The sequence below is a fragment of the Ochotona princeps genome, chromosome 6 (assembly GCF_030435755.1).
Source record: "Ochotona princeps isolate mOchPri1 chromosome 6, mOchPri1.hap1, whole genome shotgun sequence".
Lineage (NCBI taxonomy): Eukaryota > Metazoa > Chordata > Mammalia > Lagomorpha > Ochotonidae > Ochotona > Ochotona princeps.
In genome coordinates this window covers 30,674,019-30,687,943 of record NC_080837.1, presented here as the reverse complement: position 1 = coordinate 30,687,943, position 13,925 = coordinate 30,674,019, and the positions used below count along the sequence as shown (strand labels likewise).

Here is a 13,925-nt window from a genome sequence, read left to right as displayed (position 1 = left end):
GGTTGTGGCACAAGTGGCTGCAAGCAAAGAGTTGTGTGCCAACTGCAATAGTAAAATCGCATTGTAGACCTGTGGGTGACACAGCTTAGAAACCTGCCCCAAGGAGAAGACTCTGCTAACCAGAAGTACAATGACCAAGAGCAAAAGAAGAGACAAAGGCACAATGAATATTACCGAAAACTCCCCTGCAAAGGTGCAAAACCCTATGCCAACCTCAGAGTTAACTGAGGAAGACATCGAGAAAATGGGGGACACAGAATTCAGAAAACTCATTTTAAAGCTTCTAATCAACAATGAGAAGCACATACAAGAGTTCAAAGAATTTAAGGAATATTTTACACAAGCAATAGCAGCAATAAAGCAAATCCCTATATCAGAAATTAAGAACACAGTAGAGCAAATTAAAAGTACAGTGGAGAGTCTCCAAAATAGAATGAAGCAAGCAGAAGAAGGAATCTCAGGATTGGAAGATCTTCCTCTCTGTCTCTCCTTCTCTCTATAGATCCAACTTTCCGGTAAAAATAAATAAATCTTTTTATAAAAAATCACCTGCAATCTCTCAGCGTTATGAGATAGTTGTTAAATAACAGTGCCCAAACACTTGGATCGACCCCCAGAAAGTTCACACCAGGCCGGACATCCTTCCAGTCATCTTCCTTCCATACAGAACTCTGCTATTTCAAACTCAACTCTCAGGAATGGAACTTCTCACTTGCCTTTTCAACAGCTCCTTTCCTTCGATGGTCCCCAAACTCCCCTAGGAAATCTATCTGAAAATCTCAGGTAGATGAATTGAACTCAACCCTTTCCCTTTATCCTCTTTATCAAATAATTCCTCCAATAAATAGCTTTACCCATTCCTTCCATCAACAACCTAATGCAAACAATGCCCCCACCTTTACAATCACTGAACTTGCCTCTCATGGGCTTTCCCTTCTCCAGAGTGTCCCTCCTATAGCACCAGGAACAGTCCATCATGTTTTCCCTCTAATCTCCTACTTATATCACATTCCCTATCTGAAAAAGTCAAATTACTCACTGGTCCCCAAACGTCCTCCACACTCTCGGGCCTGTCATCTCTTTGCCCAGAATGCTGTGCCTGCATTTCTGTCGATGGGAACTCTACCTCAGTTAAGATTTTCTTCATAAAATCTGCTTCAATCATCACAGATGAAAGGTGACCCCTTTCTTGTATGAACTCTCACAAACTCTCTTTGATTGGGTCACTGTGGCATCATTTATCAAGGCCAATTATGTGGGCACCTTTGTTATTTCCTACTGCACGGCTCTCATGCAAGAATTGTGTGTAATTCCCATCACACAGCGAAAGGAGCATGCCAAGTGGCCTGAATTTTAGTCCTTGTCCGGCTGCTGAGTCCTGTGACCTTGATAGCTTAACTCACCATGAAACACAATTTTGCAGAGCAGTGTATCTGATGTGTTCTGAGTTCCCTCCTGAGAGATGAGGGGGCAGGGGACAATAGCCTTTCAAAAGCCTAGAACTGGCACTAAGATTTTAAAGAAATAAAATTTCATTATGCATTTCACCATTGCCCAAGAAATAATTCATATAAATCACTGGTGACATTGAGGGTAAAAATTCACTTGCTAGAATTGGCCATATAGTACACAGGCTTTTTGTTCGTGTCTTTTGCTTTCTGCTACATTACTCTCTCTCTAACTAGAGGAAGTTTCTAACACCAAAACAGACTCCATTCTTAAAATTTACTTTGGAAGTTAGTCTTTAAAATCTTGAAGGCATTGGACTGGGAATGCCTCAGAGTTTCTTTGGGGATTCCCCTGAACAAAATGGAGGAATCAAAACATTAACCAAGAAAAGATGGAAGATGGAGTAGATCAATCAACCACCTCAGCTATATGCTTCCAGCGGAAAACTGGACAAGGGGAAACTCTAAGATAGACTATGTCAATCAGTGGACTCTGCACCAGCCTCATCGTACCTGGACTGTTGCTGATGATATGTTGGAGCTTCTAATTGATAGAGATGATGCTCTGCTGGCTCTGCCTTCAAACCTGAGAGGGCCTCCCTAAGAGGCCGTTGAACTTGACTGGACAGTGGGATGCTGGACTCTGTATGGAGTGAGCCTGTAATTAGGGAATCCCAACGGAACCTGAGCTGTGGTTATGCATCATGGTGAAGGAATTCACCATGGGGAAGGGTTTGGGGTGAAGGGGGGAGAATCCCAGTACCTATGAAATTGTGTCATGTAATACAATGTAATTAATGAATAAAAAAAAATCTTGAAGGCATTTCCCTACAGAAATGAAGGGACTAGCAATGGTAGGATGCCATGATTAGAATATAATATGTAAATACCAATTATCCCAGAATGCACCTGTGCATATGTGGACATGCTCACTGCACAAGTGAGTCTGTAGAAACACATGGCTCATTTGCCCCACCCCCATTCCCACTACTTGAGTTGTTAATATGTGGGGAAGATTTGGGAATATTTTTCTTCAGTGAAGAATGGGGTAGTAAACCATAATTTGTAGGAAACCCATAGATTTTTTAAAAAGAAGAAAAAAGATGACAGAAAATCCTAAGTAGCTTAGGTTAAATTTCAGGAATTACTGATAAGTTGTGTATTTTTCCATTCAATATCACTGCCTAATTCACAAACCATGTTTAATGTTCTTGGTCCCACTGACTCGAGCATTCTTAGCCTCAGCTGTATTAACAGGCTAAACAGATATAAATAAAAATAAATAAATAAATAAATAAATAAATCATAAATCTTTACTGTGAAACTTTCCCAGGCATAGTAGGATGCTTGGCCAGAGCCCTGGCCTCAAGCCATTAAAAACCAAGTAGCACTGCCTCCATTTACAATATTGTAACCTAATATAACTGCAAGCACTGCCAAATGTCCCTTGAATGGCAATGTCATCTCTCATGGAGATCTACTGCACTAAGACTCCCAAATTTTCTGTGTATCACCTAAAGAGCTTATTTTTAAAATGTGGGTTTCTGGGTCCCAGTCTCAGATGTTCTGGTCTAGAAACTCCAGGATGGGGGGCTGGGAGACCACATATTTAACAAGCATTTTTAACTGTATTCCTGTTCCTCAGGAAACTTTGGGAATACTACAATTCGGAACTCATGGTGTAAATAAACACAGCTTGCAAACAGCAAAGACTTTTCACTATGCTACACTAAGGGAACAGACAGCTGACCTGCGGATAAAGAGCAGGCAACCATAGAGAGAATGGCGGACTTTCCCTAGGAAGCACCATAAAGAAAGGTGTGGGGTTGGGGGATGGCGGCTCAATGACTAAATCCTCACCTTGAAACCACTGGGATCCTGTATGGGTGCTGATTCATGTCCTGGCTGCTCCACTTCCCATCCAATTCCCTGCTTACGGCCTAATAAGGCAGTAGAGGATGGCCCATAGCCTTGGGACCCTGCACTCATGGGAGAGACCTGGAGGAAGCTCCTGACTCCTGGTTTCGGATCAGCTCAGCTCTGGCCACTGTGGCCATTTTGGGTAGTGACCTAGCAGATGAAAGATCTGTCTCTGTCTCCCCCTCCCTCTGAAAATGTGATCCGCCTTTCCAACCAAAATAAATAAAAAGAAGGGAGAGAGAGAAGAAGGGTGGGAGGGAGGGAGGGAGGGAGGCAGGGAGAGAGGGAGGAAGGTAGGAACAGACTGGGGGAAGAAAGTCCCACCATGGTGACACTGCTGTCCAAGAGAAAGGATGCCAAGGGGACATGATCAAACACCTTGGTGAAAATCAAAGTTGTAGCACTATTTCTCTGGGAAACTGCATTGCCTACAAAAACTTATGTACAAACTAACTTTTGGTCTCCAACCTCTGCACAAAACAGGAACAACCAGTACTAGTCCTGGCATTCTGCTAATCTTAAAAAAACTCTTTGCAACACTGCTATGATGGGGAAAAAACTCTCTGAGCTGAGAAGGCAGGCCCACTCTCTCAGGTTTTACACAGCTCCTAGAACACTTTCCTTTGTGTCAAAGAGATAAGTCAATGAACGTTTGCACAGAAGACATGCTCAGTTTGTCCTCAGGTGTTCTAAACTGGAAAATTATGGACAAAGATGTTATGAATGTCTTATTCTTCTACAGATGGGTAGGGAGAGCTAACCACTTCAGGGGCAAACAGGTCACATAAGCAAAGGACACTGGATGGGAGGGGTGTAGGTCAACTTTGACTCATCAGCAGTGTGCACTATTTAGATCACTCTGCTGGTTGTATTGGGATTCAGGGTTGCTTCACTCTCATCCAAGGGATGACACAGGATTGGCTTTATAATATGCAAATGACAGTCAAAGGATGACTTATCCAAAGAAATGAGCACAAAACAGTTGTCAAAGATGGATGAAATGGGTTCAGGACACTCATGATATATAAATGCTAATCCAACATGCATACACTGCCATCCCAGGAACTTCCTTAAACATAAGTAGGGAATGTGTGAACATAAGTAGGGAATGGGCTCTGACCCCATTGCTAGTGCAGGCTCTTTAGTCTCTGCTACCACTGGACAAGGTTTAAAAGTGTCCCTCCCTGATCCATGGACAGGAAGCTTGGTGCCCAGTGTGGCAGCCTCAGGAAGCAGTAGAACCTCTAGATAATTGTCATGGGCAGCACACCCTTCCAAGGTATTAATGAAGCTCTTGCAGGACCCAGCCTAGTCCTGCAAGAGTGGGCTGTTCCAAAATAGCACACCTGACCCCTGCATCTCTCAGCTTCTGGTCTCATCATGATTATTTCTCTCTTCCACACACCACCACCATGCTGCCATCTGCCATATTGTGACACATCCAAGGAGATCCTCACCAGGAGCCAAACAGATGAGAATGTTTAATCTAGGACATTCAGCCTCCAAAACTGCCAGCTCAAGGAACGTCTTGCCTTGTTTTATTACCCAACATCAAGCATTTCAACACAACAGAAAATGGACAAATCAAGGCTCTTTATCATCACTCTCCCATGCTCTCTTTTTCCTTCTCACTGTCATCTTGAGACAATTTGTCCATTATCACACTCTGGGACAAATGTTTGACCCAACAGTTAAGATACTGGTTAAGGGAGCAGCATCTGGCATGGCAGCTAAAACCCCCCATGGGAAGCCCACTTCCACATCTCAGCACCAAGGTTAGTCTCAGTTCCACTTTTCACTCTGATTTCTGCTTATGTGCATCCTGGGAAGCTCCACCCAAAGGGGAGACCCAGAGTTCTGGACTCCTGGTTTCAACATGGCCTGGTCCCAGCTACTGCAAGCCATTAGGAGGGCATTAGTGAATTGAAGATCTCTGTTTCTACCTGTGTCTTTATGCCTTTCAAATAAATAAATGAATGCTTTTTTATGAGGGCACTGGTTAAGACAACTTTGATTCATGTCAATGTTCCAGGGTTCAATAGCTGGCTCTGACCCCATTGCTAGTGCAGACCCTGAGGGCCAGCTAACAAGGCTCAGGTAACCCACCACTATGTGGAAGACCTGCACTGAGCTCCCAAATCCCAGCTTCAGCCAGGGCTGTGAGCATTTAGGGTGTGAACCAGCTGCCTCTTTTCTCATGCATGCTGACTCTCAAATAAGTAAATAAGCAGGTAGATAGCTTTCTTTTGAAAAAGCACATACAGCATTTTCATCAAATAGAGACATTGGGTAAAGCATGCTTGGTTCAGGGAGTGAGGAAAGATGAGGTAAGACAGGGGTAGCAAGGAGTGCTGTGCACAGAACGGGGGGCCTTGTCTGGGCTCCATCACCAAGGAAAGGAGTGCTTTAGGGAGAGTTACTCCATGCCTCTGAACCACAGGTTCCTCAATTGTAAAACAAAGGGTTTGGATTCAATGACATCTAAAAGTACGTACAGATAAATATCTATTTTTAGGTTATTTATTTATTTGAATGGCACAGAGATCCCTTCCACTAGCTCACTCTCCAAATCCCTACAACAGTCAGAGCTGGGCCAGGCCCAAACTGGGATGGTAACTCAATCCAGGGATCCTCTGTGGTAGGAAGGGACCCAACCACTGGAACCATCAGTTGTTGCCTTCCAAAGTGTGCATTAGCAGGAACCAGGAACTGGAAATAGATCTGCAACCTGCACACAGACACTAATATGGAATGTGTGTGTCCCAAGCAGTGTGTTAATGCCTAGGCCAAATGTTCAGCCCTTTACAGTTTACGCTTGCAGTTAACACTCAAACATCCAGAACTGTGGAAGGAATGAACATAACAAGGGAAATGTGAATGCCTGAAGATGATGACAGGAGAACAAGCTAATATCTTGTCAAGCCTGTCAGGATTTTTTTAAATTCTAGCACAATCTACTTCTGCATCTCCTTCAATAGCACCTTCCGACTTCATTTATACATATCCTGAATGCCAAGTGTCTGTTTTAGCTGGAATCATTTCCTCTTACTCATGACCCCGCCCTCAGAATCACCAATAACTTAGAGGAGAACTGGCAGAGGCCACAAGCCAGCTCCCTTAGCTGTGCGTACTCAGAGCACAGCACCTGGGCCTAGGCTTGTTGTGTGTAACTTTGGGACCATCTCCCTAGGGTTTTTCAGAGTTAAGGTTACAGTTACATTATGGCAGGAGCCATGTTCTTTTGGCAATTTTGCTCAGAAAAGATAGAGAATAGTTAGCTCCTACTGCTCTTGTAGCCTTCATGTTAGACACCAAGCCACAGCAGGACCAAGCTAGGCAGACCACAACGGCAATGCCATGTTCTGGCAATGCCAGAATTAATTAACAGTCATCACTTCCAAACCTAACTGCCCCCTGAAGCAACTGGCCCTTCACCTCCCCAGACTCCTCTCCACACACTTCTCTAAAATGTACCCCTCCACCCATGCCAGTTCACCACCTCCATTTTTGCCTTAATGATGAAGCCACTGTGTATTCTTGAATATTCTTTCTCCTCTCAGCTAACACACAATTGCAGAGATGATTTCTTCTATGAAAGTCTTTGTAACCAAAACAGATCCTAATGGTAAGGCTTTAGAAAGGTTGGAAAGAGAGCCAGAGTTTCAAGATCTTAACATTTATTCCAAGTACTCAATCTAAACACGAGAGCATGTGTTTAGATTGACAAGCAGAGACGCGAAGAGATGTGAAGTGACTCACTCAGGCTCACAAAACTAGTTAGCATCAGAGCCATCACTTTAACCAAGCTCCCCCAATTCCTACATCTATGATCTCCCATGGAAAAGATACCCTAGGTAGGAAATGGACATTTGAGCACTTAGGAACTGAACCAGCAAATGGAAAATTTCTCTTTCTCTCCCTCCCTCCTAACCCTCTCTCACCTTCTCTCTACCTCCTTTTTTTATTTACTTATGTATTTGAATGGCAGAGTTTCAAAAAGATAGGTGGGGGGAAACAGAGATCTTCCACCAGCTGGTTCACTCCCCCAAAGAGCCACAATAGCCAGAGATGGGCTGGTCTGAAGCCAGGAACCAGGAGCTTCCTGTGAGTCTCTAACGTGGGTGCAGGGTCCCTAGCACTTGAGCCATCCCGCACCACTCTCTCAGGTGCATTAGAAGTAGAGCAGCCAGTACTTGAATTGGTGCTCATATGGAAAGCCAGCTTCTCAGGCAGTAGCTTTACCCACTGTACCACAGCACGCACGCACACACATACACACACACACCTCCCTCTCCCCCCAGCAATTCTTAAATTAAAAAAGGAAAAATACTCTGAGCAATCATGATACTGTGGTTTTGTGGACTGCATCTAGTCTAGGCAATAGCACCTGTATCTGCTCGCTGCAGCGTCAGGCCCACCATGGCTCAGACCTGCTCTGCTTCGTCCACTGATGCTGAGTGCCCAGAACAGTTCCTGCCACGTGACTGGCTCAAAATACTACTTGTTCAATAACTAAACAAATAAATAGGCAAGGAGAGGAAGTCACACGACATGGAGGAGAAGGTAAAATGAGACCTGCTTCTGCCAACACCACTTGCATGAGCCATTAAGATTCTCATTTGCCTGCTCAGAGTCCATCACCACAAGCAACCTTGGATTGAAATCTTCCTCTGTGGAAATTGCAATATCAATTCCCTTGGTACATTTTCCATTGTAAACTAATATGCTGGTGTTGGATTTTTTCCATTTATTTAAACGTGGTTTGCATTTCAGAAGAATGCTGAGGAGTACAATGTAAGCGAACAAGGAAACCATAACTAAAATGGGTACAATGGAGAATTTGCATCTAGACCCAACTCCGCTTCTGAGCCCACAAATTACTTTAAAAAAAAACACCTAGGACTCTACAAATTAGTGAAGTAAGCTCTTCCATGTATTCAGACTACATACTAGAGGAAATCACCTGGTGTCACACATCACAGCTACTGGTGATAGGATGAGGGTCATCTGGGCCATGGGGTCAGCACTTTTCCTGGGGTCAGTTATCATCATTATGACAAGACAGATGGTGTCCTCATTAAAAATCTAAAAGGCCAGCCAAGGCACTTCCCAGGGAAATGGAAATCACACAGCAAAGCTCTTCACTTTTAAACCCATATGAGTGTGGGTGCAGCAAAGTAAGCAGGAGGGTAGAGGAGTGAAGGAGAGGTGAGGCAGAAGGCTCGAGGTGAAGGTGACGGGCAGGGAGGGACACAGAGCCCAGGTCTGGATGGTTCAGCTTTTGCCATGAGGACACGCACTTATGCCTGACAAATGATAAGATGTCCATCAGGGGACCTCCATTATAAGCCACTTCCCGGCTGAGTGACCCACCCATTTACCTTGCTGAGAGGTTTGAGCTAATCTATTGTCAAGGCTGCCGCAGGCCTGTTCTGCCGGCCTTCATGATTCAATCTGCCTTGAGACACTGTTTGGGATGCAGTGCTTGGGCTAGCTCTCACCTTTCCAGATGGGACTTCTCACTGACATGATGCTCTCACACTACTGTCCAGCTGTGCTTGAGCTCCACTTGGCTCACATCAACAGCAAAACATAGAGACCAAAAGCAAACTTAGTGTGAGTTCTAACTACACTTTCCCAGCTCCTGGTTTATCATCACTGGCATCAGTAACGTCATCCAGGTTTTAAATGTGGAACTTAAGTTTCACTCCTCACTGCCCTTCACGAGAAATCACCACACAACCTACCGAGACATTAACAAAGTCATTACTGATGAGTAGGCTTCCCTCAAGAGTATTCATTAGTCTCCTCTGTATTATCACCTGGAATTATCTGCTCAGTCCCCCCAGTCACTGTGGCTTCTCACTCTCCTGAATTTATCTCCTCTTCAGCACCTTAACCCACACCCTCTACTCCTCACACCGGAACTCCCAAACTATCTTTCTCACTGGCCTCCAAATCTCTCACTTTTCCCCACTTCAATCTATGCCAAAATGCCTCGAGACTGATCTTTGTAAAATGACTTTGACCAGGTCCTATTTTCCTACAAACCTGCAAGGATTCTCACTTACCAATCACAGCCTGGGTCAAATGTCCGTCTGCCTTCCCCCATTCCCAAGCTGTGCAACACCCACCAGTGTTTGCCTTTCGTTAACTTGCCCTTGTTTGAGCACTGATCATGTACTGTCCCTCCCCCGAATGCTCATGACTCTAAGTTGCTTCACCACCCCCCACCTCGCTCCTAGATAGCACCATGCTCCCCTGCAGCCCAATGACTTTTCTCCTATTCTGGCCCTGCCAGGAATCTCCCCCTCTGCCGATCCAATATTTCTTCCAAAGTACACCTTCTCAATGGGGGTGGGCCAAGTGGGACTAGGCTATAGCACACACCAGTAAGAGCCAGAATGAGTATTGGCCAGACAGACAAGGTTGCTGTACCGCAGGTGAACACTGGGACAAGAAGTAGGCCAAGTGAGGCTGCACCAAGCACCCCCAAGTGTGCATAAGATCTGTGATGGGAGGTAGCTTGATGTAGGAGCTTGGGGAACTCCTCTGTCAGGATGCAGTCCATGAACCAAGTATGGGAGCAGCCCACCAAGCCAGGTTACAATACTCACTAAGCATACATATGGGTCTAATCTGGGAGCAGACCAGGCTGGGACAGTTCACAGCACACACTAGATGTGACAGCCAGGATGGGGTACAGGACAGATTGGGCCACAACACCAGGTAGTTCACATTAGAGCCAGGACTGGGGGCTGACTGGGTCAAGCTAGGCTTCAGTACCCACCAGCATGAGCCAGAATTGGGGCAGGCCAAGCAGAGCCAGACTACAGCACCTGCCAGTGAATACCAACGTAAGGTAAGCCATGCCAGACTGGACCACAGCTCCCACCAGTATGCACAAGATCCCACAAGGGGACCTTGTAGGGAGGCTGTAGGGGTTCCCCTGATGGGCCACTGCTCCTATTTGTGATTATGAAAGCTGGGACTTGAGGCAGATCACTGGGAGGGGCCACAGTACCAATCAACCTGCATGTGAGCTAGATTTGGGAAAGAACTGGGCTGGGCGAGGCCGCTGTATCTACTGGCACATGCATGAGTCAAAGTAAGTGTAGGCTGGTCAGGTTTTGCCAAAACAATGGTTGGCAAGTTTTGGGACTGGGGGCATGACTTGTCAGTACCACCCGGAAAGTGCAAGATTCAGAGCTGGGAGTGGGTCTAGTAGGGAAACTGTGGTCACCCTCCAATGGGCTGCAGCACACACCAGTGAGCATAAAAACCAGGGCTGGGGCAGACATGGCTGAACTAGGCAGCAACACCTGCTGGCAAAACTGTGTGCTAAATATCGGGGTCAGGCCAAGCTAGACTGCAGCACCCATTGATTCTACAAGAGCTGAATGGGATGTGAGACAGACTGGATCAATCTGGTGTACATACCACCATGCTCAGGGTTGAGGGTGAGCTTGGTGGGGCTTTTTGGGGATCTCCCTCAACTAGGCTGCAGTTGCTACTAGTGTGCACAAAGGCACTAGTGTGGGCAAGGTTAGTCTGCGCCACAGCAACCACTGTTTGCATAAGAGATGGGAATGGGCACAGCACAGAACTAACCAGGTGACACTGACTGGGGTGACTGCAACCACCAGAGTGTATGTAGGCTGATGTACATGATGGACTGAGCCAGACCCCACACTGGCTGGCAAACACAGGAGTCAGGTCTGGGGTCACCTCAGCCGACTTTTCTTTGGAACTCCTTCCCCATCAACTGGATCACTAGATGCAAAACTCCAACCATGGGGAAAACCAAAGGATCTGTGATCTGACATTGTAATGCATGTATCAGAACTGGGCCTCCTCAGTTGCTGATGCCTGTGCAGTGGACAGCATGTCCAGCAAATGGGCAACGTGACAGTCAGCTCATTGAGGCTTACAGAGGATGGAGGATAGAACAAATTGGACAACTTTCCCAGCCAAGTCCTGACAAGTATCTGGGCAAGTGGATACTTTAAGGTGCCTCCTTGGAGCAACAAAATCAATGGCATTATAGAACTACTGAAACCACTCAGGTAATAGCTTCAGAACATGCTCCACGTGGGGGATCCTAAGATGACGTCACATGGCAGTCCCCCAGCCTCAGGTACTGATGCTGAAAAGCTGCTGAAAGCAACCCTCACCCTTCCTTTTCTCCCTCCCCCAGTTACAAGAAAAAAAAATTGGAAGCAATGTCTCATCCACTTTCCTCCATACCTCGCACCTCACAGCCCTAATCAGTGATCCACAGTCCACACAGGCATATATACTTTTCAACTATGTAAACAACATCAAAAACAAACTAAATTAATAAAACACAAAGTACATAACCACCGCTTTTCCCTTTGAGCTCAGACACAACTCTTCCCTTTTTTTTTCCTTAATTCACTTAGCTATCTATGGCTAAGCAATATTCTGTTACTATTCTCACCTGCATTCACTGGTCTCTCCAATTGAAATTCCAGCTCCACAGCGGCACGGGAGCTAAATCCTGGTTTACCCAGGTCTTGATTGGGGAAAAAGATAAAGCTGAGACCAGTCAGGACCTTGTCCTGCTCACAGCCCACACCTGGACGAGGCCTTCTTGTCCAGTGGAGGTGATCAGTATGCACGGAACAGCTGGGAGCAGCTCCAAGAACACAGAGCCTCAGTTAGGTTTAGACGAGTGTTTGTTAAATGCTGAATTATCATCTTTTTACAATCCCTGCCCCTACTGCACCCTGTGCTACTCCAGCACACAGATCTCTGCTCTGGTCACCCAAAACACAATGACCAGTGTAACCTACCAGGTGTCAATCACCAAGTCAGACTCTCAAACCCTTAGCCAGCATGCTAGGTCCAGTGGGGCCAAGAAGGCGCCATCTCAGCTGCTCCTAGCAGAAGTCACCCCTATACCTCTCAAATACCGAGCCCCAGATCATGTCTTTAAACCAAAGGCTTTCTAACTCCACTAAGAACCAGATCTTTGTAGGGAGTTTTGTACAGCCAGCTAGCTTGCCTTCCCCTTGGTCCAGGGCCACAAACTCTGGACCAAGCCTAGAAGTCAGCCAGCCAGCCAGCCAGCCAGGAAAAGATACTCAGCTTCTTGGGGCAATCAGAAAGCAGACCTGCTCTCTTCCCCTGGAGTTCCTAGAGGGAGACCACTTACCCTCACAGAGTAGTTCAGGCCGGTCCCCAACAGGTGCTGCAAGTGCTGTTTGTCCTGCCGGGTCCTGGGGACTGGCTCTCCAGGGCCGGGAAGCGGGCAAGCCTCCGGAGTTAAGGCTGCCTCCCTGGGCCCCACCGGGTCAGTCTGTGCTGGCAGTGCAGAGCCGGTCTGGCTTAGACCGGTGTGGGGGGAAGCAGGGCTGCTGGGAGCCGGGTCCTGGCTCTCCTGGAGCTTCAGCCGGGGCACCTCTTTGGTACCCAAGCAAAAGTTTTTCAGACTCAGCAAAGTGGCTGGGTTGGCCAGCTTCATGCTTGCCATGCGAGGGATCAAGGTGCACAGCGGGGTGGGGCTCTCCTGGGCCGGCAGGGTAGCATCTTCCGCGGGCAGGTGGGGTGCCAGGGCTGAGTAGGGAGGCTGCTGCGAGCCTTTGTTCCCTGCCGAGCCTCCGGGGCCACCTTCGTCCAAAGACGTGATGGACTCGTTCCGAAAGCGGCTGTACTTGGCCCTGTGCAGCATGCCGGGGTGCCCAAAGGGTCCTACATACAGCACGAGTCCTGCCGGCCAGTCCTGGACGCGTTCTCGCATAGCCTTGGCGGGACTGAAGCAGGATCCGGTGGCATACACCGCCGGCTTGTCTGACAGAGGTACGACACCGGCATCCAGCGCCCAGCGCCCGTACAACTCGAGGCCGCCTCCTCTCCAACTCGTTTCTCGCTTGCTTGGGTTCCCACCCCCGGCCCCGCGACTAGCACCGCCAGGCCAGGGCCAGAAAACGCCTCCTCGGCTCGGACTCTAGTTGCTCCGTGTTCGGGGTGGCGCGCGGGGTTCTCGCCGTGGGCTCCCTGCTGGCACCGGCTGCACCCAGGCCCCCCGGCGGCAGGGATCGCTCACCTCTAATTCTTCGGCGCAGAACGGGGCCCGGCGCCGGGCGGCCGGCTCCGCCGCATCACCAGCCTTGCAGGAGCCGGGAGGAAATATTGAGTGCCCCCACTCCCCACGCCTCCACCCCTCCAGGCCCCAGCCCCCGGCCCCCCCCTTCCGCAAACAGGAACTTTCAGACCTGCTCCTTTCGGCTCCCACAGGGCGGGGCAATGACTGGCCTTATTAACCCTTTATTTGTTCCAGTGATTGTTCATTTAAAAGGCGGGGATTGGGGGGGGGGGGGACGAGTAACACGTAGGAACGTGATCCGGGCCCTTGGGCCAGCGTCCCCTGGTTCTGCGGGCTGCTCTCCCGGTCCGGGCAGATGGCGTCTGGCCCCAGGGACTAGCGAGGGGCGCTGCCCCGCATTGTTCCCTCTCTGACTTGCGAGCCCTGCGCGCTGCTCTGCTTGCCTCCCAGCCTGCACACCCTGGTTCCGAGCACCCCTCCCTCCGGGA

At 47.9% G+C, this 13,925-nt stretch overlaps 1 protein-coding gene across 1 annotated transcript in view; it reads right to left on the bottom strand.

Moving 5' to 3' along the window:
• SHC4 (SHC adaptor protein 4) overlaps nt 1-13,518 on the bottom strand; it is a 137,825-nt gene extending 124,307 nt beyond the window's left edge. Inside the window, exon 1 of the mRNA XM_004578384.4 lies at nt 12,547-13,518. Within this exon, the coding sequence (XP_004578441.2) occupies nt 12,547-13,131 (585 nt within the window). The 5' untranslated portion in view covers nt 13,132-13,518. The remainder of the gene's footprint in view (nt 1-12,546) is intronic.
• Between the last annotated feature and the right edge of the window lie 407 nt (nt 13,519-13,925).